This window comes from Sinocyclocheilus grahami, unplaced genomic scaffold (genome assembly GCF_001515645.1).
Source record: "Sinocyclocheilus grahami isolate Dianchi unplaced genomic scaffold, SAMN03320097.WGS_v1.1 scaffold253.1, whole genome shotgun sequence".
Lineage (NCBI taxonomy): Eukaryota > Metazoa > Chordata > Actinopteri > Cypriniformes > Cyprinidae > Sinocyclocheilus > Sinocyclocheilus grahami.
The window spans coordinates 1,796,223-1,822,767 of record NW_015505432.1 but is presented as its reverse complement, the minus strand read 5'-3'; the positions used below and the strand labels follow the sequence as shown (position 1 = coordinate 1,822,767).

General features: G+C 37.4%; 1 protein-coding gene across 2 annotated transcripts in view; it reads right to left on the bottom strand.

Annotated features, from left to right (window-relative positions):
* The window catches only part of LOC107598605 (uncharacterized), a 26,908-nt gene extending 1,066 nt beyond the window's left edge, over positions 1-25,842 (bottom strand). Inside the window, exons 1-3 of one of the 2 annotated variants that reach the window (XM_016290000.1) lie at positions 25,626-25,842; positions 17,844-19,119; positions 1,871-2,134 (exon numbers count right to left, since the gene is read on the bottom strand). In XM_016290000.1, coding sequence (XP_016145486.1) covers positions 2,054-2,134; positions 17,844-18,947 — 1,185 coding nt within the window. In that variant the 5' untranslated portion in view covers positions 18,948-19,119; positions 25,626-25,842 and the 3' untranslated portion in view covers positions 1,871-2,053. Of the gene's footprint in view, positions 1-1,870; positions 2,135-17,843; positions 19,120-25,625 lie in introns of those variants that run through there. The other variant, XM_016290001.1, reaches the window with a different exon arrangement.
* Between the last annotated feature and the right edge of the window lie 703 nt (positions 25,843-26,545).

Below are 26,545 nucleotides of genomic sequence, written 5' to 3'. Positions count from 1 at the left end.
AATAATGTTCTTTTTAGCAGCATCATATGACCCCTTTAAAGCCTTTTACAACAAATGGTCAATGGAGGTGCTTACCCTTCAGAACATGTTGGTCTTCGACTTCAGTAGATCAAACTAAATAATATATGAGCCATTTTATATTTTATTTATTTAATATTTTTTTGAAACCTTATTTTATCTAAACAGTTTACATTTTGTGATTCTGTAGTTCTTTTAACAAATAAGCCTTTATTAATAATATTAAAATATATAAAAAAAAATTATAATATTAAAAAATGAAAACAAAATTACAACTCAAATGTTTAGCCATAAACCTGCTTCATTTGTGTATGACTGACATATGCATCACATTATGTTAATGTTAAATCTGATGTTAAAGATTTTGTCACAGACAAGAAGGTCAAGATACAGACATGTTTTTTAAAACTAACTACTTTTCACGCTACTGTAATTTTATGATAGTCAATAGTTTAATCAAACATTTATAATATGTCTCAATAAAAAACATTAGATTTACGCTTTTAAAAAAGCCTTGGGAATGAGAATGTTAAAGGGGTCATATGATGCGATTTCAAACAAATGGAGATGACGTCCACTCACTCTAGCCACCATGTGTGACGCTGTGTTTCGTTGTGAAAGCGAAACTACTTTGTTTGGTCTTCCAAAAGAGGACACGACTAGAAATCAGTGGTTAAGTTGTATTTACAACACTGTTCCAGAACACTTCAACCCAAATATTCAGATGTGTGCAGCACATTTTACGGAGGACTGTTTCCTGATCCTGGGAGAGTAGACTACAATGCCGGCTGTTCTGACTCACAAGACTGTAAGCACGATTTTTATATATAAAGAATTTGCCACTGACGATTCAAACGCGAGTTTTGAGCAGTGTAGAGTAGCGCTTGTTGTTTGCGATTTCTCCAATCACAAATGCAGACATGGTTTTATGTTTACGCGGCGCGATGCAACGCGTAAAAAGACCGTATAAGTTATTATAATAAGTAATCATGTCCCCACTGGATGCAACAAATGCCTCGTTTATAATGGGTTTTAATGTTTTTGAATCGTCGCTCCGTTACACCAAATACACAAAATAATGTTCTTTTTAGCAACATCATATGACCCCTTTAAGATTTGTTACACCCATCTGATGCAAGCAATGAAAAATGGGATCTAAAGTTCTTAACCTCTGATAAGGAATGCTGGGAATGGACCGTCCATCACTTCACCGCTGTTGCCATACTGAGAAACAAAGCCCATCATGCTAGAGCTGCTTACGTCTGACACCCATAAGACCCCAAAAATGCTTTGTTATTGTCAGACACATACAGAGACCGTAAACGGCTCTGAGCAGCACCACTGAGTGACAATAGAGAGGCCAGTTCCCACAATTCAACTGAACCACAGGGGGACCCTAAATCTGTTCAGCAAACTGCACACTTAACAATGATTGCTGATAGTCTCCCTCACATTTAGAGCTCAGCGTGAACCTATTCAAATCTCAAGACTCAACTAAATGGAGATGACGTCTAAATTGAAAATCTTGCAGATTTGTTAACGGATTCTTACATTTCAATAGTGAACCTTCAACAATCCATGTCCCTTTCCTATTCAGCCTACGGTTAATAATAAACTCTGACTGACAGAAATAAGCAGACATTAGAAGTTACATTCTCCAACTAAATATGCAAAGTTTAACACTATCAAGCAGAAATGACTAAAAAACCTTTAGGTTACTCACTGAACTCCTTGCAAATTCACCTCAGAACCTTCGATTGATCCCTGGGCCCCTAAAAACTAAGTCCACCGCAGCTTTTCTTGTGTAAGAGTCACGTGCGAGATTTAGCGTTGATGTGGCCACTGGGCTGCTGTAAGCCTGGAGGCAGGTTCAGGCCGTTAAGGAGCATTCAATGACCCTGATGTCTTAGGAGGACTTGATGCTGTTCTGGCACACGGCAGAGAGAGGTGGGGCCCGAGCGCTTCATAATCTCCTGTTGAATTTCACATAGGGACGTCTCAACAAACCCCAGGATGCCCTCTTCGATCACTTTTCTCAGTTCCCTGGCTTGTGCATTTGTGTGTTTGGCTGTGCGCTTGCAGCACGTGTACGCAAAGACTGTGCATGAGGCAAACACTAGAAGAGAGAGCCAGAGATCAGACACTATTTGTACTGTATGTTTATACTTCAGCTGAAAAGGCAGAGCAAAAGTCCATTTTAACCCTCGGGTTCTGCTGAGACTGACTTTCAAGGGATAGTTAACCCTAATATGACAATTCTGCTTTCAATTACAAACACTATGTCGATGACTTTCTAAATGTGTGTGCCTTGTAACATACTCCACGTTTTGTACTCCTTATATTCTTGCGCATTTCTGTACATTTGGCAAATTAAAAGCCTTTTTTGTCATTGATTATTTTTTATTAGTTTTACAATTTTTGCCAACTATTATATATTTAATCCACAATCTAAGCAGCTGACCAGGTTTACATTTCAATGCAAGTTGCATCCTGCATATAACTGTGAATATGACCAAAAAAGTCTTTAATTATTTAATATATTTTAAAGAACACTGGGAACCCAACAAAATTGGAGCTCAATCACTTGACAATGGTGAGTAAATGATGACAGAACTTTCATTTCTGGGCAAACTATCCCTTTGAGATTAATAATAAAAGTAATTTTGAAATTAACCTCTAATTTTCTCGTTAAGTTCTATTAGAATGATCCTCTGACCTATTTAAAACCTTTTAGATAGCATTACAGTTTTATGCCTCTGGTTGTCCACAAATTAGTCACGCACATGCACATGGACTGATATACAACGCATAAATCAAATAAAATATTTTTTAGGAGTGGGTGGATACAGCTGAGATTGCAGAGACACCAAGTAGATGTGTGATTAATGTTATCAACTTGACATTTTGCTATAAGCCATTCTCGTAAGATTAGGGAAAAGTCATGCCGCATCATCCTGATGCTTCAAACGTTAAGTATGCTTTTTGAGATATTAAAGGGGCCTCTGGGTAAAAACAGAAGGGTTAAGAGCAGCGAACATCTGAATGTCCTCCAGCACTATAAAGCTACAAGCACACATGCAGTGACTATGCAGTGAAGCTGGAACTTATTAGGGAGAAATTAGGTTCTCTGCGGGATGCTGTTATCTCATCCTGTTTCTCATGATGTCACACTGAAACTTTCACTCCAAACACTGTTCTGCAGCCTCACAACAAAAAGATCATGTTACTAACTTGAATTATAACAAAGCACAAGCAGAAGTGCAATGCCTAAATACTAAACTCCAAACTAGACACTTAAAACAAAAGCACTCATGTGATCATCCAAAATCCATCTATCCAAGGTATATTGAATATATATAATGCTTACAAAAATTTGGAAATATTGCTGTTTTGAAATGTTTTTAATGAAGTCCCTTATGTTCACCAGTGCTGCATTTATGTGCTCAGCAAAAACACTAATATTGCAAATTAGTATTACAATTGCTTTTTTTTATTGCAATATGTTTTCAAATGTAATTTATTCCTGTGTTGCAAAGTTGAATTTTCATCATCATTAGTCTTCAGTGTCACATGATCCTTCAGAAATCATTCTAATAAGCTGATTTGCTGCTCACGAAACATTTCTCATTATTATGTCGAAGAGAGTTGTTCTACCTAATATTTATGCAAAAACCATGATATACTTCCATTCAAATGTTTGGGGTATGCGTGTGATTGTTTTTAATAGAAATTACTGGTATTATATAGCAAATATGCATTTATTAGGGAGAAATTAGGTTCTCTGCGGGATGCTGTTATCTCATCCTGTTTCTCATGATGTCACACTGAAACTTTCACTCCAAACACTGTTCTGCAGCCTCACAACAAAAAGATCATGTTACTAACTTGAATTATAACAAAGCACAAGCAGAAGTGCAATGCCTAAATACTAAACTCCAAACTAGACACTTAAAACAAAAGCACTCATGTGATCATCCAAAATCCATCTATCCAAGGTATATTGAATATATATAATGCTTACAAAAATTTGGAAATATTGCTGTTTTGAAATGTTTTTAATGAAGTCCCTTATGTTCACCAGTGCTGCATTTATGTGCTCAGCAAAAACACTAATATTGCAAATTAGTATTACAATTGCTTTTTTTATTGCAATATGTTTTCAAATGTAATTTATTCCTGTGTTGCAAAGTTGAATTTTCATCATCATTAGTCTTCAGTGTCACATGATCCTTCAGAAATCATTCTAATAAGCTGATTTGCTGCTCACGAAACATTTCTCATTATTATGTCGAAGAGAGTTGTTCTACCTAATATTTATGCAAAAACCATGATATACTTCCATTCAAATGTTTGGGGTATGCGTGTGATTGTTTTTAATAGAAATTACTGGTATTATATAGCAAATATGCATTAAACTGATCAAAATAGTGACAGTAAAAACGTATAATGTTACAAAAGTTTCCATTTCAAATTAATTCTTTCAAAGAATCCTGAAAAACCACAATAGTACAATAGCAGCACATGATGATAATAACATTGATAATAAGAACCATTATTAAGCATCAACAATAACTGAGCAACAAATCAGCATATTAGAATGATTTCTGAAGGATCATGTGACACTGAAAACTGGAGTAATTATGCTTTGCATCACATATAAATTACATTTTATAATATATTCAAATAGAAAACAGTTATTTTAAATTGTAATAATGCGCAATAATGTACTGCATATATGATCAAATAAATGCAGCATTGGTAAGCATAAGAGACTTCATCAAAAACCATCGTTTCCAAACTTTTGAAAAGTACAGTATATTTAAGGGGGAAAAAAAACCTCGAACAACTTACTGTCTCCAAAAATTCCCATTCGGGCCAGGTGATGCATCGTCAACCACGTTCCCTAATAATGAGTAGTGTCTTTTCATTCTTCCTCATAGAATACAGATGCCAAAGGAAGAGTGAGAGAGAGAGAGAGAGAGAGAGAGAGAGAGAGAGAGAGAGAGAGAGAGAGAGAGCGCGCAAGGGACAGAGAGCGAGCTAGCAGTTTAAGTAAGACCGAGGGGACCATGTCTTGGTTCGTGTTCGATTCCCCTTATTTGGATATGAGGCAAATGGGCCGTGGTAATGGAGGTAATGAAGCAGATACAATCTTACACAGGAGAAACGTCTTCAAGCAGACTATCCCGATGACAAATGACAACTGCACTGACTTCATATTTACATTCCTGTTTATTTGCTTGGCAGGCAACTCTTGCTGAAGTGATTTCTAATCCTGCTTTCATTCTTAAGGCATTTGTAGCATATAATCAGATCGTGCCTGTAAACGCATGAATGCAGATGCCAAACGAGAACACGTGAAACATAATGCACTTACACTTCGAGTAAGAGCAATCAAAAGCAGCCAAGTGTCACGGGCCAACACGAAATGATCAAATATATTCAAAAACCATGCAAATTAGCAGCTGCCCACATAAATTCACTAGTGCTCTTACAACCAAAGATGTGAGACTGGACCGAAAAAGAAAGTAAAAAGGAATGAAAGGCAAGCAAGTGTTTCAAGCTGTAATGACTCCAAGTGTTAGACAAAAATATAGGTTGAAATAAAATTGATGTGTATGAAAATTACAGTTATATAATACATTATATGCAGTGCATTCTGATTGCTTTTCAGTTGGTCAAGCTAATCTAAATGCTGTAAACAAGTCATTCTCTATTATTTGCTTGGTCACAAATGCTTTTATTAGCAGCATTTAACCAATTAGAGTTTGAGCAATGACAGAAATTGACAAAAATAATTTAACTTTATCATTTTATTACACTATATATAATTTATTTTGTATTAATCATTAACTATAATATATATATATATTTTATTATTTTTACAATTATTTCATTATATTTTAAATTCAACCTGGATATATTTATATTAATATTTAACTTTTAAACAATATTTACCTTTTCAAATAAACAATGGGCACACATGACAACATTATCTTATATGTACCTGCAAATGTTCTGCCGCTCAACCCTTCATTCGACAGACTACAACTCTTGTTTGTGTAATTATCTAATTAGGCTGTGCCACGGCAGAACCTGTGCGTTTCATTGCGGCGTGATCCCTGTCATTAACGAACGCTGCCTGCCGTTGCCATATCAACCTTATAAGCAGAGACCTCAAGTGAATCTCCCTGCAAGACAGCGGGGGTTACAAACACAATGTGAGCAAAAAATAAAGGGAGATACTGTAACCTGAATCCATGCCATTAATGCAGATGCTCCTGTTGAATTAAAAAAAAAAGAATCGGCCTACATGACCTCTAAAATGATGTTCTTAATGAACATCTGATTAGGTAACATGGCAAAAGGATGTCAAGTAGCACTCTGAACTCCTTCAGGGGGACAAGAATTAAATGAATGGCAAACTAGCAACCATGATTTCCTGAGCGTTTGGGGAGTAAGTGACAAGAGTTCATTTCACGAGCGGTAGCTGTCTCACAATACATGAACAAAGCAGAAAGACCTGGAATATTCTCTCTAGGTTCAGAGCACTGCCAGTTACTGGAGTTGTAGAACACTGCCTCCAAGTGGCACAGCTCATGGAGATCATTGATCTGTTACCTATAGTTTAGATCCAGCAGATCCAGACACAGTGGACTGAATTAATGTGATGATTTTAGTGATTCATTATTTCCAATGCAACAAAAAATTCTGTTATTTAATGGCCACGTTGGAGCAGCTATTGAAGGAGTGTTCAGCATACATGTGAACTTCAGTACTGTACATAAAATCAAGTTATCATATTAGCACTTTCACTTCCATCTTCCTGAAGTCAGTGGGGTGTTTGAATGGGTTTTTTGGCTGTGTTTTAGGTATTTAAAAATAATGAAGCATTATTTCAATTATTTTTAAAAGTCATCACACATGCAAACTCATCTACTCACTAGTTGCTTTCACAGCTTCATTGTTCATAATTATACTCTTGCAAACTCAAACTTGGTTATAGGGCAGAAAGAGAGTCAGAAACTTAATGGTGAGGACATTGAAGTCATGCGACTGTGGTTCGGTTCGTTTTAACTTTAAAGCCAATGTTTAGCCTTTTACTTCTGTCGACAGCATTTACACTTCAATGTTCATAAATGTCGTGTTCATTTATGAAGGTCATTATGATGAACAAAACTTCATAAACTTTTGTTGGTCACAGAGCTTATGTTTTGCAATAATCAAAAAAAAAAAAAAACCTATTGGGTTTTTGTCGAGGGAACCAGGGTGAAAAATACATCATCACTACAGCACTCTATTACTGAAAAATGTAGAAATAATAAAGAATGAGGACATGTTTCCAGACTGTTTACTTGTAATAAATGAATGGTATGGAGAACATGCAACGTACAGACATTCATTAGCGGAAATGTGCATCACAATTGCGTGTTGATTTTGGATGAGGTGTGTGACTGTTCTGTGTCAATTGTACATGACAGGAATGCTGAGAAACAACACTGGTGTGACTTTCTACCGGATACATCCAAGTACAAAGATTAGATGTTGCAAAAAAAAAAATTTCTTCCAAATACCACACATAAATGAGTTTTTTAGGAATCATGTTATCACAGGTCCACACTAGGGGGCAGAAATCAGCAACCACATCATAAAGGTTCAGTCAGATGAATGCTAAAATCAGAGGTTGACAGTAATACAAGTTATGAACACAGAAAAATACAGTATTTATAGAAAAAAAAAAAAAACACTACCTGGGCCTAAATAAGTACTCAGATTTAAGCCAAAAAAATTATTATAAAAAAAGAATATAATGAAAAATACCAAAAAATTATATTTTGTATATAGGATTTTTTTTTTTCATGACAATTAAACAAATTTTCACCAAAAAATTACCACTCAACATTTTATCTTGGCGTTTATATTCTCAATACTATAAAACAATTTTACTACATTACACTGGATACATTACAATGACAATTTAAATTTTATATAAAATTCTATATATTTTTAATATATCATTTACATTGAATTAATTAAAATATATAATATAAATAATCATTTATATGTACAATTATATTTAAATAATATATAATCATCTATACAGTACATTATACTTTTTTCACCGTACAGATCTGGCGACGATGATAACTTGTTTTTTTTATGATGTAAACATTCCAATTCTTAATGGCAAATATAATTTTATGCAATATTTTACTGCTGTGGAAATATACTACATACAATATATACCAAGTCAGTTTACAAAGACAGAATGAGATGAAATACTAGCTCACAAACAGTAAGGTTTGGAGAAAGAGAATGTACTCTCCCTGCAGTGGAAAGCATGTGCCTTTGGCCTTTCTGGGTGTTTGTTTTTCATGACACACACAGTTCACCGCTGGGATTGCTTACCCTCCTGAGAACATGACAACAAACATGTTCAACTTGATTTCCATCTATTTTCCCAGCCTGCTGGAGGATAGGGCTGTCAAAATGGCTGAAAAACTTAAAATGCATAATTTCTGTTAGGGTGAAAAAAAGCTTTTGGCTTCTCTCCTGAGGTCACAAGAGGGCGCATCGAGCAAATTATTACTAATGCACATTTATTCAAAGCATAAGATAACATGACTATCTGTGAAAAAAGTGCATAATGTTATAATGTGCATAATGGCTTGGTTTCAGTTTTGATGTAAACTAGATCCGCATTGATGTTCTCGTTTCCCCCAATATTTGCAATTAACAACGCAGCAGCGCCGCATCTAGTGGCTTCAACTGGATAGGCTAACAAAAACATTATAATGCAATGGCACTTACATGGTCATCGCATCTCGTGCGCCACTGATAAGGCTGCCTCATTAATGCACACCTAAAATTCGAATGCAACGTTTTTGTATTCGAATGTAGATTTTTCTTTTAAATTAGACAAATTTCTGAAATTCGAAAAAAATTTACTGGAGGAATTCATGAATTAATCATGAATCAACTATTACACACAATATATTGGTTCTGCTATAATCTATTATGTATCATTTGACAGTGTTTGACACATTCATCTGACCTTTGGGAAGAAAAAAAAACATGAAAAAACAGATCAGACAGCACATAGCACGACAAAAGCTAGAAAAGACACACTATTGTCTTTCAGTGGAGCAACAGTCTGTATCAGCAGCCTAAAATCTGAGCTGTTGGTCCAGCTGGGACTGAAAGCAGCCTGCCATGCACATTCCTGACAGACAACAGCAAACCACACCTTCCCAGAGTAACACCCTCAACTGCCGGCAAACCTCTGAGGACAATACAAACAACAGGTTAAGACAAAACACTCAGGAGGGCAGAATGGGATAACCACCATCAATCAAGATTAGAGCATTTCAGTCTGAACACCATCAATAGGGAAACTTGTTTACTTGCAGTTTAGAGTGAATTAGCTCGTAAGATGAGTCACTCATTTGCCTTCAGGTATTTCAATAAAATCCAAGTTACTCGATTTAATAATTAGAACATTAGCTCAATGTTTTTGCTGGTATAAAGATGTCACTGAATATGTTGCTTTGCATTTGACCTAAGAGTTAGGTTTGCTTTCCCTTGCATTTGCGTATGTATATGACCATATTTAAGAAGTATTTTCAAATATTTAAAGAGGTCATATGATGCGATTTCAATTTTTCCTTTCTCTTTGGAGTGTTACAAGCTCTTGGTGCATAAAGAAGATCTGTAAAGTTGCAAAGACTAAAGTCTCAAATCCAAAGTTATAAGAGTTTTATAAAAGTTAAGAGACAGCCACACTTACCTAAAACGGCTCGTTCTAACACACCCCCACATGTCTACGTCACGATGTGGGAAGATTTGCATAACGCCGCCCAAATGTTCACGCAAAGAAAGAAGGCGTAACTTTTATTCTCGCTGTAGTATTGTTGTTGCCGCCGCCATGTTGTGAAGACACTGTGTTTCGTTGTGAAAGCGAAACTACTTTGTTTGGTCTTCCAAAAGAGGATGATATCCGCTTCGTCATGCCTGGAGCTGATCCGTGCTGGTCGCTGAGTGAATACATCAACTTCACGCTGTGGATCGCCAGATCGGCTTTCACCGTGGACGAAGCGGAGTACAGCCCGGGGTCGTCGCATGTGGTTGCCGCAAGCCCACCGGACGCTCCTTCGTCGAATCTGCCGGCCGCACTGTTCTCAAGCCTCTGCTCACTCAAGTCGGCCTCTGCATACTCTATGCCGCAGCTCACTCTATGCCTCCGGTCTCCGCTTACTCAAGGCCGCGGTGTGTGACACTTTTTCATTGTGAAAGTGAAACTGCTTTGTTTGGTCTTCCAAAAGAGGACATGACTAGAAATCAGTGGTTAAGTTGTATTTACAACACTGTTCCAGAACACTTCAACCCAAATATTCAGATGTGTGTAGCACATTTTATGGAGGACTTTTTCCAAACCTGTATGGGTTTCTTTTTTATGTTGAACATTTTTTATTTTGAACAATGCTGTTAATCAGACAGTTGATGATCCCCATTGACTTCCATAGTATTTCTTTCCCTAGTATGGAAGTAAATGGGGACCAATAACTGTTTGTTTTTTCAAAATTCTTCAAGATATCTTCTTATGTGTTCATCATAAGAAAAAAATTACACTGTTTTGGAACCACATGAGGGTGAGTAAATGATGACAAAATGTTCATTTTTGGGTGAACTATTCCTTTAAGTGCAAGACGTCTAAATTAGTGTCAATCTGTTATTTAACACTACTGTAATAGAACATTCGTTGTGCTTTAGAGGCCCATATTTTAATGCATTGTTACAGGAAGAGCATGTCCATAAGTGCAGTTACACATTCTAACTAGCACAGACGTGTTCACTTTTGCAGATTTAAGTTGTAATATTACATTTATGTTGTATATATCTGATTAATCTCATATAGTATGTGGCTGAATTAATTAATCTGTAAGCAAATTGATTCAGTCTACTGGTGTTCATTCACTCAAGTGCCAATGCCTGCCATTATTGACTATTGGGTCATTTGAAACAATCATACTCCTTTTTTAAAAATTTTATTTTTCAAAAAACTGATGATTGCTTTTTTAATAATTAGTAGGGTTATTTTTGTCATTTTCATCAACAGTATAGACCCTTTTCACAGTCTGTGATGACACATTTCCACAGTTATTAACATTGTAAATCTAACAAAGGTTTTTATATTATTTTTTAAGAAACTGAATTTACATGTATAACATTATACTTTGTGCTATATTACTTTGGCATTAAAATTAAAAATGGAATTTAAAATCATAGAAACACTCTTCTCTGCTCTTTGGGGCAAATGGAAATGCAAAAATTATAGGTTATTTGTTGTAGTTTCCATTCACAATTATAGAAGTTAATATATAAAATATTAATAAAGCTATTAAAGGGGTCATATGATATTGTTAAAAAGAACATTATTTTGTGTATTTGGTGTAATTAAATGCGTTTATGCGGTTTGAGGTTGAAAAAACACATTATTTTCCACATACGGTGATGCTGTGTCCCGGCCGGAGCGACGAGACAGAAACATTAAAACCCATTATAAACGACGCATTTGTTGCATCCAGTGGGGACATAATTACGGATTATAATGACTTACTGTATACTGTCTTTTTACGCATTGCGTTCCATCGCGCCGCGTAAACAAAGCGATGTCTGCATTTGTGATCGGAGAAATGACAAACAACAAGCGCTACTCTACACTGCTCAAAAATGAGCTGCACACATCTGAATATTTGGGTTGAAGTGTTCTGGAACAGTGTTGTAAATACAACTTAACCACTGATTTCTAGTTGTGTCCTCTTTTGGAAGACCAAACAAAGTAGTTTCACTTTCACAACGAAACACACAGCGCCTTCACGACATGACGGCGGCGGCAACAACAATACTACAGCGAGAATAAAAGTTACACCTTCTTTCTTTGCGTGAACATTTGGCTGGCGTTATGCAAATATTCCCACATCGTGACGTAGACATGTGGGGGCGTGTTAGAACGAGCCGTTTTAGGTAGGTGTGGCTGACTCTTAACTTTTATAAAGAATATCTCTTTGGATTTAAGACTTTAGTCTTTGCAACTTTACAGATCTTCTTTATGCACCAAGAGCTTGTAACACTCCAAAGAGAAAGGAAAAATTGAAATCGCATCATATGACCCCTTTAACATAGAGATTAAGAAAGAACTTAATGAAGCTGCCACTATCCGCTAACAAAAATGATATGTCAACAACTAATAATGGAAAAGCTTCATTGAGGCAACAGAAACAAAATCGAAAGTGATTTTAAGTTATGTTGACTTCTGCAGCTTTTCAGCTACACATTTGTACAGACAGTATAATTCAGACCATGGCCAGGTGTGTTTTGTACCCAGAATCCCTTCCACTTCTACAAGAGCTAATCAAACATTGAGTTTGAGCAGAGCCCACCAACAAGATATTTCTGAGAGCTCTTCTCATAAGCACCTGCTTCCCTGTTGACTGTTCTGTCCATTTCTGTTTCAACAGACTAGAGCTATTTAGCAAAGTCATTTGATTTAGGAACTTTAGTCTATCAAATACAAAACCGCTTTGAACTCCTGGTTGCTTCACTGACACAGTTCAAGGTTCAAAGTAGTGATACATCAATACATCTGCCTAACAAATTATCCATAATAAGTCTGATTATCCGCATTGGCTGATAACGGTTCTACAACTGAGCGATTGAGGTTCCTAAGAATTTTGAGTAAATATTGACCTGTATTAAATAGTGCAGTTGATATGAACTTGCAGCTTTGATATGGTCACTGTGTGTGAAGTCCATGAGACCGTATAGTGTCAAATTTGTCAATTTAGGTTTCAGAAGAGTGTTCACGAACACCCGCTTTGCAGCCCTTGATTTTATGAGAATGAAGTGTAGAAGAAACTCCTCTAAATGGCTCATTGTGTGTCCTGAGTTCTCAGAAACACAAGGCACTTTGTGTGCGGTATCATGGCCACCGTGCCCCTCCCCCTAGCCTCGTCCTGTGTTTTGTTTGGCGTGTAGATGGCCGCTCTGCTCACTGACATCAGTGTGCTAGTGAGAGTTAGACAGGTCTTATCACTACCTGCCAGTCTCTCCAAGGTCTGAGTCAGGATATGATGTGGTTTGGGCTGTGAATTGCGAGACTCTCTAGGTGGTCTCTGTCTATGAAAGAAATAACTATGAGGCTGATTTGTTTTGCCAAGAATGAGAGGAATGAGTCGAGGTGTATCATTTTGTCACTTGTTTGTTAACCATATCATGGTTTTTTTATATCTGGGGGGAAAAAGTAGCAACACTTACTACATGATGATAGCTCCATTGTTTTGATTCATAGAGTCCTTTTACCAGTAATAAGCTATTTTTTTCCAATGGCATATCCGTCCAACATGACTGAATGCTGTTTTATTTGCTTTTATGACACTGTAATGCAAATGCAGCTTTACAGCTAAGCAAGCAGAGCGAGGCAATAAGTAAATGTGTGCTCTCATAAATTGTAATTTCACAGCCTTGTGTAACATAAGCACTGGGAAGTCTGATTTTAGTGTTCTTGTAGACAAACAAACTGGTTAAAGATTATCAAGAGATGATAATTCAAATTAGAAACTTAAAATTTTCTGTAAAGCTGCTTCGCAACGATTTGTATCGTGAAAAGCGCTATACTTGAATTATAATATATATATATATATATATATATATATATATATAATATATACTTGCATAATTATAATAATTATTATTATATTATTGTTAAAAATTGTATTAATAATCTTACCAGTACACTGTATTTTAATTTGTGAAACTACAGCTTTAGAACAACTACCTCAACAACTAAAATCGAAGGAAACTCTAGTCCACACTGTTACCTTCTTGCATGTTTTTTCTTCTTCTTTTTTTTTTTAGGTCATTGACAGAACTTTTAGTCATTAGTCATTACCTGTTTGGAGATCTCTGGCCCTGCTGTTCATTCCATCAGGTGCTAATCAGCCAATCACAAGGCAGTGTTTATCTTCCTGTGGCGGGGCAGGCAACCCCGATGTGGCTCATTTCCTTTAATACCACAGAGGGCTGTAGTAAATTCCATTTTCAACATATTCTCTCGTTTCACACCAACCCAAACAACATTTTTAATGAATAGTTCATGCAAAGTGAAAATCTGTCATTATTTACTGGTCATTCTAAACCCGTACGACTTTCTTTCTTTTGTAGGGGCCATTTAAACATTCATATGAAAAACAAGCACAAGCCATGTATAATCTCATGGCTGTCGTATAAACCACAAACAACACTGTGGTTACGATCCCCTACTTGCAATCTCATAAGCTTGTCTGAATCCTCTGTGGTGTCCATCGAGAGAAGGGGTCAAGGCCAGGGGAGGTCAGAGCTTCAACTCTGCACTTCCTCCCTACTGCTGCTATAATCACAAACGGAGACGATTAGCAGATGCCTCTTGGATGCCATGTAAAGGCCTGCCTTAAAAACACACTCCTGAGTGGGAAGCTCTTTGCTCAAGTGTCAACATTTGAGGCCGTGCGCAAACACCAGTAAAAGCTTAAGAACACATTAAAAGAACAAGCTCAGCTTAATTAGAAGGAGCAGTCTGTCATTTCTTTTAAAGTCCAGACGGACAGGCAAATATCCCATGGGAAACTTTCTGAATTACATGCTCGCCGCTTGACCCCAGCAGTCTCACATCTGAAGATGAAGAGTTGCAGGTTTTTTAAAACTTTGAGTCCTGGCTTTGTAAGTGGTCATAATTACATGTTCATTGCGGCGGTACAATTTGTTTGTATGTATTTTGTGTACTGTTGATAAAGAAGCACTATAAAGCTTTCCAGTGAAATACTGCTCTTTTAACCCTTTTATGAGGTGACAGGCTTGCGCAACAAAAGTATATTTCCCGTCATTCAAAATTTGCAGATAAAGCAATTACAAACCTAACATCAAGAAAAAAATATTTAAAAACTGAAAGAAATATGCAATTTTGCAAACAAGCCCTCATTTCATCCCTCAAAATTACTATAGTGTGTATATTCGGTTATCGGTATCGGGCAAAATTTTCATATCGGTGCATCCCTATATATATCTATATATAGCTGGCATGTAAAAAATTACTTACACCAGAATACAAAACACAAAGTTCCAAAGTACTTCAAATGCCAATTCATATTCAAATCTGGACAATAAAATAACCTCACTAACACTAAAGACAGTGTTATTAAAAGAGTGGCCTAATAAAGCAATCCATAAATGATGGCGCAATGAAACCACAGGACGTGCTTCATGTCACCACCAGCATAAGTCCACAGGGATGTGTATGCGCTTTCCATATTAGACTTCAGTTCTCTAGAGAATCCTGATGCAATATTATTAAACCACCAAAAGAGAATCAGGCTGTCTTTCTCTATCCTATCTTTTCCTCTTTTTAACCCTTCCTTTTTTCTAATATCAGACAATGCTGGGCCGCTCTCAGATTGCTCAGAAAACCACATTGCCGTTGAGACTGATATTGTGGGTCCAAAACAATACACCAATAACAGATCAGTGGAACACAAAACAGTTTGGTTTCTGGAGTAGCAATGACTACAGCACACGTATTTCTACATTCTTGGACTCAGTGAACTCATTTTTCACCTATAAGGAATGAATAAAAAGGTGAAGGAGGCAGGGGTTTAGTGCCTCAAAGGGGCAATAAAGTCTTAATGTCTTAAGCTAGTGTAGCGAGAACCACTGCACGCTCTGAAACAGAGGGTTCCACTGTCCCAGCCAGCAGGAGAAACCAGACAGCACTGGAACGGCCCTTAACACAACAAGCAGTGCTTTTTACAAGTCTACTAGTAAAACATCTGCATAAGCACAGGCATAATATGCTGCATAATAGATCTGAAGTTCTGCTTAAACAGACAGCAGTCGCCCACTAAATCATCTGTCAGAAAAACCTCAAGCTGAAATGTTTCTGTATCTTGCACCAACTTGAGCTTTGTGAGCTCCAGGATAAGGAATTTCCTTGGAAAGAAAGATTTCCTCCTATTTTGCCCGTAATTCATCAAATTACGGGCAAAATTAAGTGCTGGCCGGTGTGTCCATTTGTTAAATAGACTGGAACCATTTCAATTACCACGAAAAATGACAGAATTGCCATGAAAAAATGCTTCACTGCGGTTTACTCTTGCAATTTGGTATTGCAGCACTACTAATATAATTACCCTGTACAATAAATTGGTTGTGCTATTTCTCATTTGTAATTTACTGTGGATAAAAGCATCCACTAAATGAGTAAAAAAGAAATGACACATTATATTAAATATTTCATGGTCTAGTTGAATTCACTGAAAAAAAAATTATTTGAAAAGAAGTCTGAAATGTACAACAGCAAACAAGTTATATAATATAGAAACCAAGGAATATGAACAAAAGGCTGTCAGATAATAAAGACGTCTGGGATGTTCCACATCATGTCAAAAATCAACAGTAATTTCCTGTTTTCCATTAGCAGAAACTAGGTTAGGCTTAGTTAACAAATGGCAAGTTTCAATAAAATGTAGTAATGGAATATAGAATAAACTAATTTCAAAATATTGTAGGTTTTACATTTAAACCCATGAACATGCAGATCCTGTTGTAGCCTTTAAAACCTCTGTTCCATGATTATCCCACGCTAATAAAAATGATTCTGCAGTGAAGTAAATACTATGGAAAAACAAATGTAATTTCTACATTAAATAATTTAGTTCAGGGGGAAAAAATAAAATAAAAAGTAAATTCTATATCATTACTCAATTCAAGCTTGTAGAAATTAAAGTTTGAAGGTTTAGTAACTTGCTGTTTTGCGACATCTGGGGTTCATTATATTCTGTAGACATATCTACAAAGTGTAACTAGCTGTCTACTACCTAGTTTACTTAGATGTTTCTAAGTGAAAAAATGCTTTAATAGCATGGCTTTTTCAGTGCTACACTGTTATAGAGTAAAGTTTAGTACAAAAAAGATTTAGTAAAATGAAATTACTCAAACTATCACTGGCCAAGTTAAATTTACTTATTCTCTTTGTTAATTTTACATTAAACTTAGTTAAGTAGATTTGACTAAATTTCATTCTTAAATTTAAGTTTGTTTCTTTCAGTACATGTCTCATATCAGAAATGATAGATGTAGGTCATTTATAAAACAATGGCAGGATTTGAAATGCATTTTTTTAAGAATTTGTTTGAAGGGCAGCTGTAACGCTTTATGTGGTATTGCAGCAAAAACCACCTAGAACACTTCAATAGCACATAATTAGAGTGTTCTGGGTAGTGTCTAGGGCATTGAGTGTTCATGTTGTTTGCTAGATGGCTGCATAAGATATGCACCTAGCAAACAACCCAAACACTTTACAAGTGTCCCTTCTTGAGTCTAGGGTACTTTTTTATTTGGTTAAGTCAGCCAGGAAAAAACACAAGCCTCATCACTTGGTAATAGCAATATCATAACTCTCCTCAACAAGCCACATGATTTGAGATATTATTCATGCCTGTAGCACAAATGGTTTAAGAGTTAGGGGTTTTGAAAATGCAGAAAGATTGCAGAACTATACATACAGTATGAGCAATTGCAATAGCAAGAACCACTAATTATGTACTCAAGAATCAAGCTAAGAATGCAGGGTTAATTCTTATTTCAAAACATGAGATACAACACAAACAAACATTCAGTGCAGGAACTGTGGCACCAACTGTGAGAGAAGCACATTCATAGAGCTTTAACGTAACACCTGAATAACCAGCAGTTCATAAAGGAAGCATTCATACCGTGAGAAGAGAAATTGACCTTACCTCGGCAAACCTGACCCCTGGGTATGTGAGAAGGGCCCTGGAAACCTGCAGCTGGATGGCCTGAAGAGCTCTGCTGTATCCTCTCGCCTCATCACCAAGGTGGCATGTTTTCCCACAAACAGACACCCAGACTCTGTCAGAGATGCAACCGGTGGGTAGAGTCCTCACTATAGCTCTGGTGCCGGTGCACACTGTCTTTTTGATCTTCTGGTTGTTCTTGAGGTACCTCCTGACCAGGACAGTAGAGCGCTCTTTCTTGTTACGCACAAACTCGCTATCGGACACAGAGCCCTCGCTGTCACTACAGTCAGGTACAGACAACCTGAATGGCGTGGACCTCTTAAGGCATCTGTCCTGAGAGCACATGGGTTTGCTTTTCCTGTTGAGCCTTTCCAAACTAGAGAAGCCATTTTTATGGCACACGGCACATACAAAGTCCATTCTGTCACGCATTTTGTTATTCACGGCAGTGCCGCAGCCATTGGTGCATTGAGGCCCTTGTGGTGAGGATACAGGCACACTGTTTCGCCTCAAATCCAGCCCGCAGAACGGCAGGCTCTCCGTGTTTTGGCCGATTACGAGTTCCATCTGGCACAGTTCATCATCCGAGCCACTCAATGTTGGCCGCTCTCCAGCAAGGCAAGTAACATCAGAAGAAAACCCTTCTGCTTTCGTCTGCTGGGGCACCGTTCCCCAGCTTCTAGGAGGAAAGCTATTTTCCGGGCAGCCTTCTTCGCTTTCCACTGGATCGCAAAAGCCACACATCTGGCACACGTACAACCCTTCCTCCCCGTGCCTTGCAGCCCCACAGCTGCAGCTTTTGGACCTGTAGGTCTCGTCTAAGCAATCCAAACTTCTAGACCTAGTATCCAAAGACTTCCGCATTCTGCACTTTGTGCATGGCGAGTCCCCCTCTGAAGTCTCGAATGAAAACTGAGGGGATTCGTTCTCAGGCAAGCCGTAGTTCACGGATATGAGAGCATCTCCATTATTCGCCGAAGTCTCCTTACCAAGGCTCTTCACTCCCAGCACAGCGGAGGCCCTGTCGGAGGCCATGGAGCTCATGAGGCCAATATGCAACTGTTTCGCCACACGAACCCTCATATCACTAGGCACCTGTTGACAGGTCCTCCTTGCTCAACTTACACCGAGGACAAGCTTCTGGCAAACTACTCCTAAGATGATGGCCTTGGGATCAGTGACGGCTGTGTCTTCTCAGTTTTTTCGCCCCTCCCAAATTTAACCTCTTCTCCCAAGACCTCAGGGCCTCAGAACACTAGATGAGAGAGGAAGCAACAAACAAACAAAAAAATTCAATAAACAACATCTCTTTCCACGCAGTATTTTAAGTGACCTGAAAATGTTCTCAGAATGAATGAAGAAATATGACAATGCAAGAGCAAGAACATAAACATACTGTAACTCAACACACTGGTTTTACTTGGCCTGGGCAAGGCTAGAAAATTTCTCAATCCTTATCAGAGCCAAGCTGTTTTGTGTCTTACTAGGTGCTATCTGGGAAAGTTGTTAAAACTGCACTTCACCCACAACCGAATGTTTAAAACACTGAAGAAATATTTCAAGGACAGGATGTACATTTTGACAGCACGAAATGAAAATTCACATCCACACAATAATATCTCCCTCTCAGGAAATCACACAGCTGTCCAAAATCTCACTACAGGCTTCAGCCCCCCCAGTCCTATACAAAACGCACGGGTCTCTGGAATGTAAAGCCTCGCTTAGAGGGGGTCGGATGAATGAGATTAAAGGGGGGCATTCGCTGCATTGATTCAGGGTGAATTCAGCCAGTCAGAGTCTTCAAACATGGCTCAGTTCTCACACCCACACAGTCAACAATAAATCACTGCGCTAGCACAGTGAGGAGTTCTTCTTTCATAACTCAGCACTTGAGTGCTTGTAATCAGACATGGGCTTGGTGAAAGGGAAGAGTGTCAAAGACACTATAACAATGCAAATATTGTGTAGGGACAATGTATTTCTCAGGCTGAATAAAACAATCAACGCTGACGTTCTACAAACACTACATTTTAATATTTTTCTTAAAAAAAACTGGTGGTGGAAAAAAAGTGGTGCAAAACTGAGCAACCATTACATTGGCCACTGCTTAAAATAAGGGATGTGATTGGTGGATCCAAGGGTATTGCTAAGGTGTTTTAAAGGAACACTCCACTATTTTTGAAAATAGGCTCATTTCGCCTGAAAATAGTCCCCCAGCACGCTCCCTGTGCAAGCAGGTTGTCACGTTGGTTATGTTGACGGAAGTTAGCCTATTTTCAGGCACTGCGTAATATCATTGTGCCTGCTGCACCCATGGTATGGCAGCAAAGTTCCTTGATCATTACACCGGAATGAGAGTATAGTTCCTAGCCATATCGGCCTAGAAAATCGCAACTTTTCATTTTCTGTCGGTCTTAGTACACGATGTAACTACAGAAGAGTCAAGTTTTAAATAGGAAAAATATAGAAACTCTTTGGTCATTTTTGAGCGAGATGCTAACGGTCTAATCAGATTCAATGATCTATGCTAAGCTACAGCTAAAAGTGCTACCACCAGACCCGGAGATCGGCTGAATGGATTCGAAAACGGTAAAACTCAACTGTTTAACTCTAGGGGAGTTGGAAAATGAGCCTATTTTCAAAAATAGTGGAGTGTTCCTTAAAGCAGTCATTAGATCAAATGTTCTGGGTGGTTGCTAGGGTGTTGCTAGAATGTTCTGGCTCTGGCACCTCCTTCGACACAAGTTTATAGGATTTCTGTTCCTGTTTTATCATCTGCCAGGGAACTCGTACGCTAAATCACTTAGGAAAGTAATAGCACACTCTCCGCAAGAAGATTCATGATTTGTGGTGTCATTCATGTCCATAGACTTATCCACCTAAAATTAGGGAACAGTTCACCTAAATAGAAAATTCGGTCATTATTTACTCATGAGACATGCAAGTGGCATTTGCCAATAAACAGTCGTCATCAAACCATTTTTAAATCTGAAAGCAAAAGCTTTTTCATTAGAGCTGCACGATTAATTGTTAAAAGATCGCAATCTCGATTCAAACACCCACGTGATGACAATTTCTGGCAACGATTCACTTGTGTCTATTAAACCTTTGAAAAAAATCATATTGGAACATTCGAAACAGCATTCCCGCTGCCGCTGACAAAGAGAGCAGACAGTTATGTTTAAGTAAGAAACAGCATCATAAACAGTCTTTTCAACAACACAGTATTATTTCTGTCTTACAGTCATTCATATTTTCACAGAAATACTGGGATAAAAGTTTATAGTTCGGATATAAACATTGATGTCTATGGGATCAAAATAGAGCAAGTCGTCTTTTGAAAGTAACTGGCGCTTCAAACAACGTTTGTGTCGATCGATTGCATCGTGTAAATATTTATATATATATTAAAATGTTTAATCATTCAAATTAAATGGTTAGTTCACCCAAAAATCACTCACCCTTATGTCGTTTCAAACCCGAATCTTCGGAACACAAATTAAGATATTTTTTATGAAATCTGAAAGCTCTCTGACCCTGCATAGACAGCAAGCAACTGAAATTGCGTACTCCCCAAAATGGCGGAAGAGGGTAACTCGGGGAGAAGAACTGTTGAATAAAGTGTGTTTTTTTCTTTTCTGAGCACAAAAAAGTATTCTCGTAGCTCCACTAAATTGAAGTTGAGCCACTGATGTCACATGGACTGTTTTACCGATGTCCTTGCTATGTTTCTGGGCCTGGGAACATTACAGTTGTGTTGCTGTCTATGGGAGGGTAGAGCTCTCATATTTCATCAAAAATATCTTATTTGTGTTACGAAGATGAACGAAAGTCTTACGGGTTTGGAACGACATGAGGGTGAATAATTAATGACATCATTTTCATTTTGGGGTAAACTAACCTTTAATTTAACACTTTTAAATAGACTGCAGCAAATTAATATTTTGTCATACATTATTTTGTTTAGTTCAGAATCCTGATTCTCAATTTATCCAGAATTGTGCAGCTCTAATTTTCATAGCTTTAGCCCGAAAGAAATTATATGTGTGAATAATGTTATCCCTTTCTTTTGTTTTCCATTCAGAACTATCGTCTGATTTGGAATAAGTTAAACAATACCTGTGTTTGGGACAGAAGATGAGTACTGCTATTGTATCAGAAGCCACTTAACATGTTTTGTCTTTATCTGCACCCAGAATACATTCTCCAACATTACTAAAGCACATAACATATGCATTCCTGCCTGCTGTGGAATGAGATCACATAACAGATAAACCAGACACACCCTTGTCTCTATGACGAACTGTCATATATTCACATGAATTCATGAGGTAGCCTGACTATAAAAAAATATTGTTTTTTTTTTATTTTACATTCTGTCCGGTTGTTAAGCAGCTGATGGGTGTTCGGGTTGCATACTGGTCAAAAAGGGGTTTAATACGTAATGGTGATAGTGATGCTTCTCTTAGCAAACACAACTAATTATAGTTCTTCTAAAAATTGTTAAAGCCTAGAAGTACTGCAAGCCTTTATTTGTATATGTTACATTATGAGGATTGCATCCAATCTGTCATGGTAATTTCCTGTTTTCCTTATTGATGTCATGGTTATGTGCCAACGACCGACGTATCTGATTATGTCAGCCTGCCTGCAGTGGGTGTTACATGCATTTGTGCCCTAAATACCTGAACTTGTCAAAGACACCTCTTACTTATCTAAACTATGAACTGTAGCAATAAAGAGGCAGCATATCGAGCCTCCAGAAATGAGGGTGGGGATGAGTGTCTGTTGAGGCATGAGGCCATTGTAACGCTTGGAAATTACGGGAATTCCCACCTTCCCAAATCCACCTCCGCACCCCCTCCTTCTCCCCTTCTTTTCTGAAGCCAGCACAAACTAATTATCTGTGCTAGCTTGATTCTGTTCCCGTGCAACAGGCAGCTACTGGAGCAAAGCCTCATCCAGACTTGGAACAGTTCATCTTAAAACAAAGTTTATGTGCGGGACGGGTAAACAATGCCATCAACGACAACATACATGCAGGGTCAATTCAGATTAAGGTAATCTAAGCTAACAGCCAACATAAATGGAACTAGGTCAACTGTTGTTGATCTCTGACTGACCAATGTTACTGCAGTTAAGGCTGGAACAAAGTCGGCAAGTGTACAAAGGCAAGTTTACAAAGTCGGCAAGTGTATGACACCTAATGTTTTGAAATCTGTTCACATTTTAAAACATTTGGCATCATACATTTGGCAACTTTATGAATGGTTACAGAGAATAATTGTACACTATAGACTGAGGATCACACACTACCAGACTTCCAAGTCATTCTGAACACAAACAAACTCACACAGAGCATGTGCCTCATTAATAGGAGATACATGACAACATACGTATGTGTTCTAAAATTGGCTCAAAATATCAAACATAGTTGATATCAATGACTAAACGAATTCATAATCTGAAGCTAAAAAAAATCTGAGTCTGTGCCCATCATACAGGATATAATTTTATGTGAAATCAGTCAACTCCAAAAATCTGTAGACTGGCCATGAATTTTGAGATGGTCCTCACTGCAGAACACAAGATCTAGGGGGCGTGGTTGGATCCAGATCCAACTTCCTCCCACCTTACGTATACCTACCCGTCTCCACCCTCTGATCCCTAAACCCACCCATCTCCACCCCCTAGATGTGGATCCAACCCTGCCCCCTGGATCTTGTGTTCTGCAGTGAGGGGCTACTGTGAATTTTGGCAACTAGCATTGACTCATCCAGACTGTAAATCGGGGCAATAATTTGGGCTGCAGTCATGTAGTGTAGGCTATTCTTGCCTTTATCTAGAACCAAAACTTTACAAACTGTTTTCATAAAATGAAATGAAGCTAAAATAAAAAATAAATAGTCTATTAGATGTACAAATTGAACTTAAAAACTGTCAAATGAAAATTAGAAATGTGGCCTTGCAGCCATCTGAAATAAGTACAAGTTAATGCACCAAAATTACTAAGAATAACATAAAATAAATCAAATAAAAATAATTTAAATAAATGAAAGCCAACTAGAAATATTAAAAATGACTAAACTTTAAATTCAAATATAAACATTAAAATAATATATAAGCTAAATCAAAATATGAATAAATACTATAATAGTATGTAAATAATGCTAAAATAAAAGTCTTTGACTGCTTTCCTTGAGGCCTCAATGAAAAGATGACACACTAATAAAAATTATATAAGCCCTAAACAAGCAGCGGCAAAACAGACAAGCTAATACAGACACAAATACAGATTCAAGCTGACAATTTGTAAAAATAAAAATAAAAAATAAAAAATAAAAAATAAAAATCAAAGAAATCCACAGATCACTGCAGGCATGTCTAAACACTTGGAAAGACACTTGTTGACACTAAATCAACAAGTGTTTGATATAATAAATGTACAGTCTAATGATCTTGATCATTTGTGCGTGTGTAATGTCTTCTGACAGGCATTCTTGTTTAGCAACACGAAGCTCAGGTGTGTCAACCCAGATTCAGTTTCACAACACATGAAACAGTCTGTTCTGATTACTCACACCCATAGCATTTTATGCAAAACATGTTCAAATTCTTAGAAGAGAATACTGAGTATTGTCATAACTGATCAAAGGTCTATGATTACAGGCTTGTTTACAGCCAAGCAAAAGTTCCCTTCTGATCCCAGAACAGTAACCGAATACTACTCGCCTCAAAGTCTTTCTCCACCAAGTTATCATAAAAACAATGTGGCATGTGAAGTGAAGCCTACGAGTTTTCCATCTATTCACATTTTCCAGGCTGGTAAATGAAAATGGATTGTATGAGTTTGAGCCTAAAGAGCCCAAACCCCAGGATCACTCATGCAAGATCAGGTTACAGAGCTGGTCAGCTCAGTCACAGCACTTTACTAGAGCAACATAGGATTTCCATTAGAAGCTGACTTCACCAAACTAGACTTAGGGGAGCCTGTAGAGGCAGAAAAGGGGGGGGACAGAAAAATGTCTCACTGTGCTTTTGGGAGAACGTGCCTTTCGCTGAAATATTTCCTCACATACATGCAATTTAAAAAACTGATCATCATCGTGATGTCACACGCGACTCAAAAACATCACCACATGCCGTCACACGCTTGAGGTATTCGGCCAATCACAACGCACTGGATAGCTGGCCAATCAGAGCACACCTCGCTTTTCAGACCGATGAGCTTTGTAAAAATCGACGCGTTTCAGAAAGGCGGGGCATAGAGGAGAAACAATAATGTACAGTATGTGGAAAATAATGTGTTTTTTTAACCTTAAACCGCATAAACACATTTCATTACACCAAATACACAACATAATGTACTTTTTAGCAGCATCATATGACCCCTTTAATAGAAACATCCGCTCTGTCACAGTCAAACCTTTAACACCTGCCTAAACACTGAGAAGATTTTACTAGCAAAAAAGTTACAAACTATAGCAATACAATGGTATTCATGATAGTACCATCTACAAAGTAAATATTATACCACAGTATATACACGAAATAAAAACAACTGAGGTGAATGAATACACGCGAGTAGCAAGACGCTGTAGCCCATTTCTTTCATTCATTACGACTGTTGTAATCCGACAACGCAATTTATCAACCAACACGTCGTTTTGACGCTCAACTGTAGTCAATTCAGATAAACACAAGATTTAACACTACAAACGTAACATAAACACGTGCCAAGGACCAGGAGAAGCAACTCACCGTTGCAGCAAGTCACCAGAAAACCGCCTCACGCGAAACTGAGAGAAACTTCATCCTGGTCTCAGAAATTGACTGTTAAGTTTGCAGAGTCCCGCAGCAACAAAGTTGCGTTTAAATTGGTGGAGGCGGGAAACTCAGTCAGTCAGTCAGTCAGTCATTCTCAGGCAGCAGTAGCAGACACTGCAGCGGAGCCAGCACAATAACTGCTGCAGAGGTGTCACTGCATAGGAATGTCTGAGGAGGACTTTAACTCTCTGTAGCGCTCAGGAGACTGACACACTTCATTACTGTCACAGACACATGCTTGCATGTCTTCATAAATACCCAATATTTCACTTTCAGAAGTTACAGAGGGACCTACCATGATAATACTGTTTTTAGATGGTACAACCAAGGGTATAAATTGAAACACCTTGGAGTTCCAGCTAAATACTACACGGTACCTGATATGTGTCATGCTTCTTATATCATATAAGTCATTATATACTGTCATTTGATTTGTATTATTTGTGTTTGTTATTTATTTTAATTTTAGTTCAATTATGTCTGAATTGATTATGTCTGTATAGGTATTTTATTAAGTTTTTAGTTTTATTTCATTTGAGTTATTTTAATTTCAACAAACTAAATGGAAATGAAATAATATATATATTGAATTTATAAATGTGTATATATATATATATATATATATATGTGCGTGTGTGTGTGTGTGTGGTTGTACATACACATATGTAGTTTGGCTTAGTTTTATGTTTATATTATCATTATTATACTCTTTTACCTTTTGTTCTTGAATATTTTGAATGGTTTTTAGCTTTATTTTTAGTTTTTCATTTAAATGTTAAGTTTAGAAATTCTGTTGTATGCATTTGTCATTTTTATTTAATCTCTGTATTTTTAAAATTTTTTGCTTTTAGTTT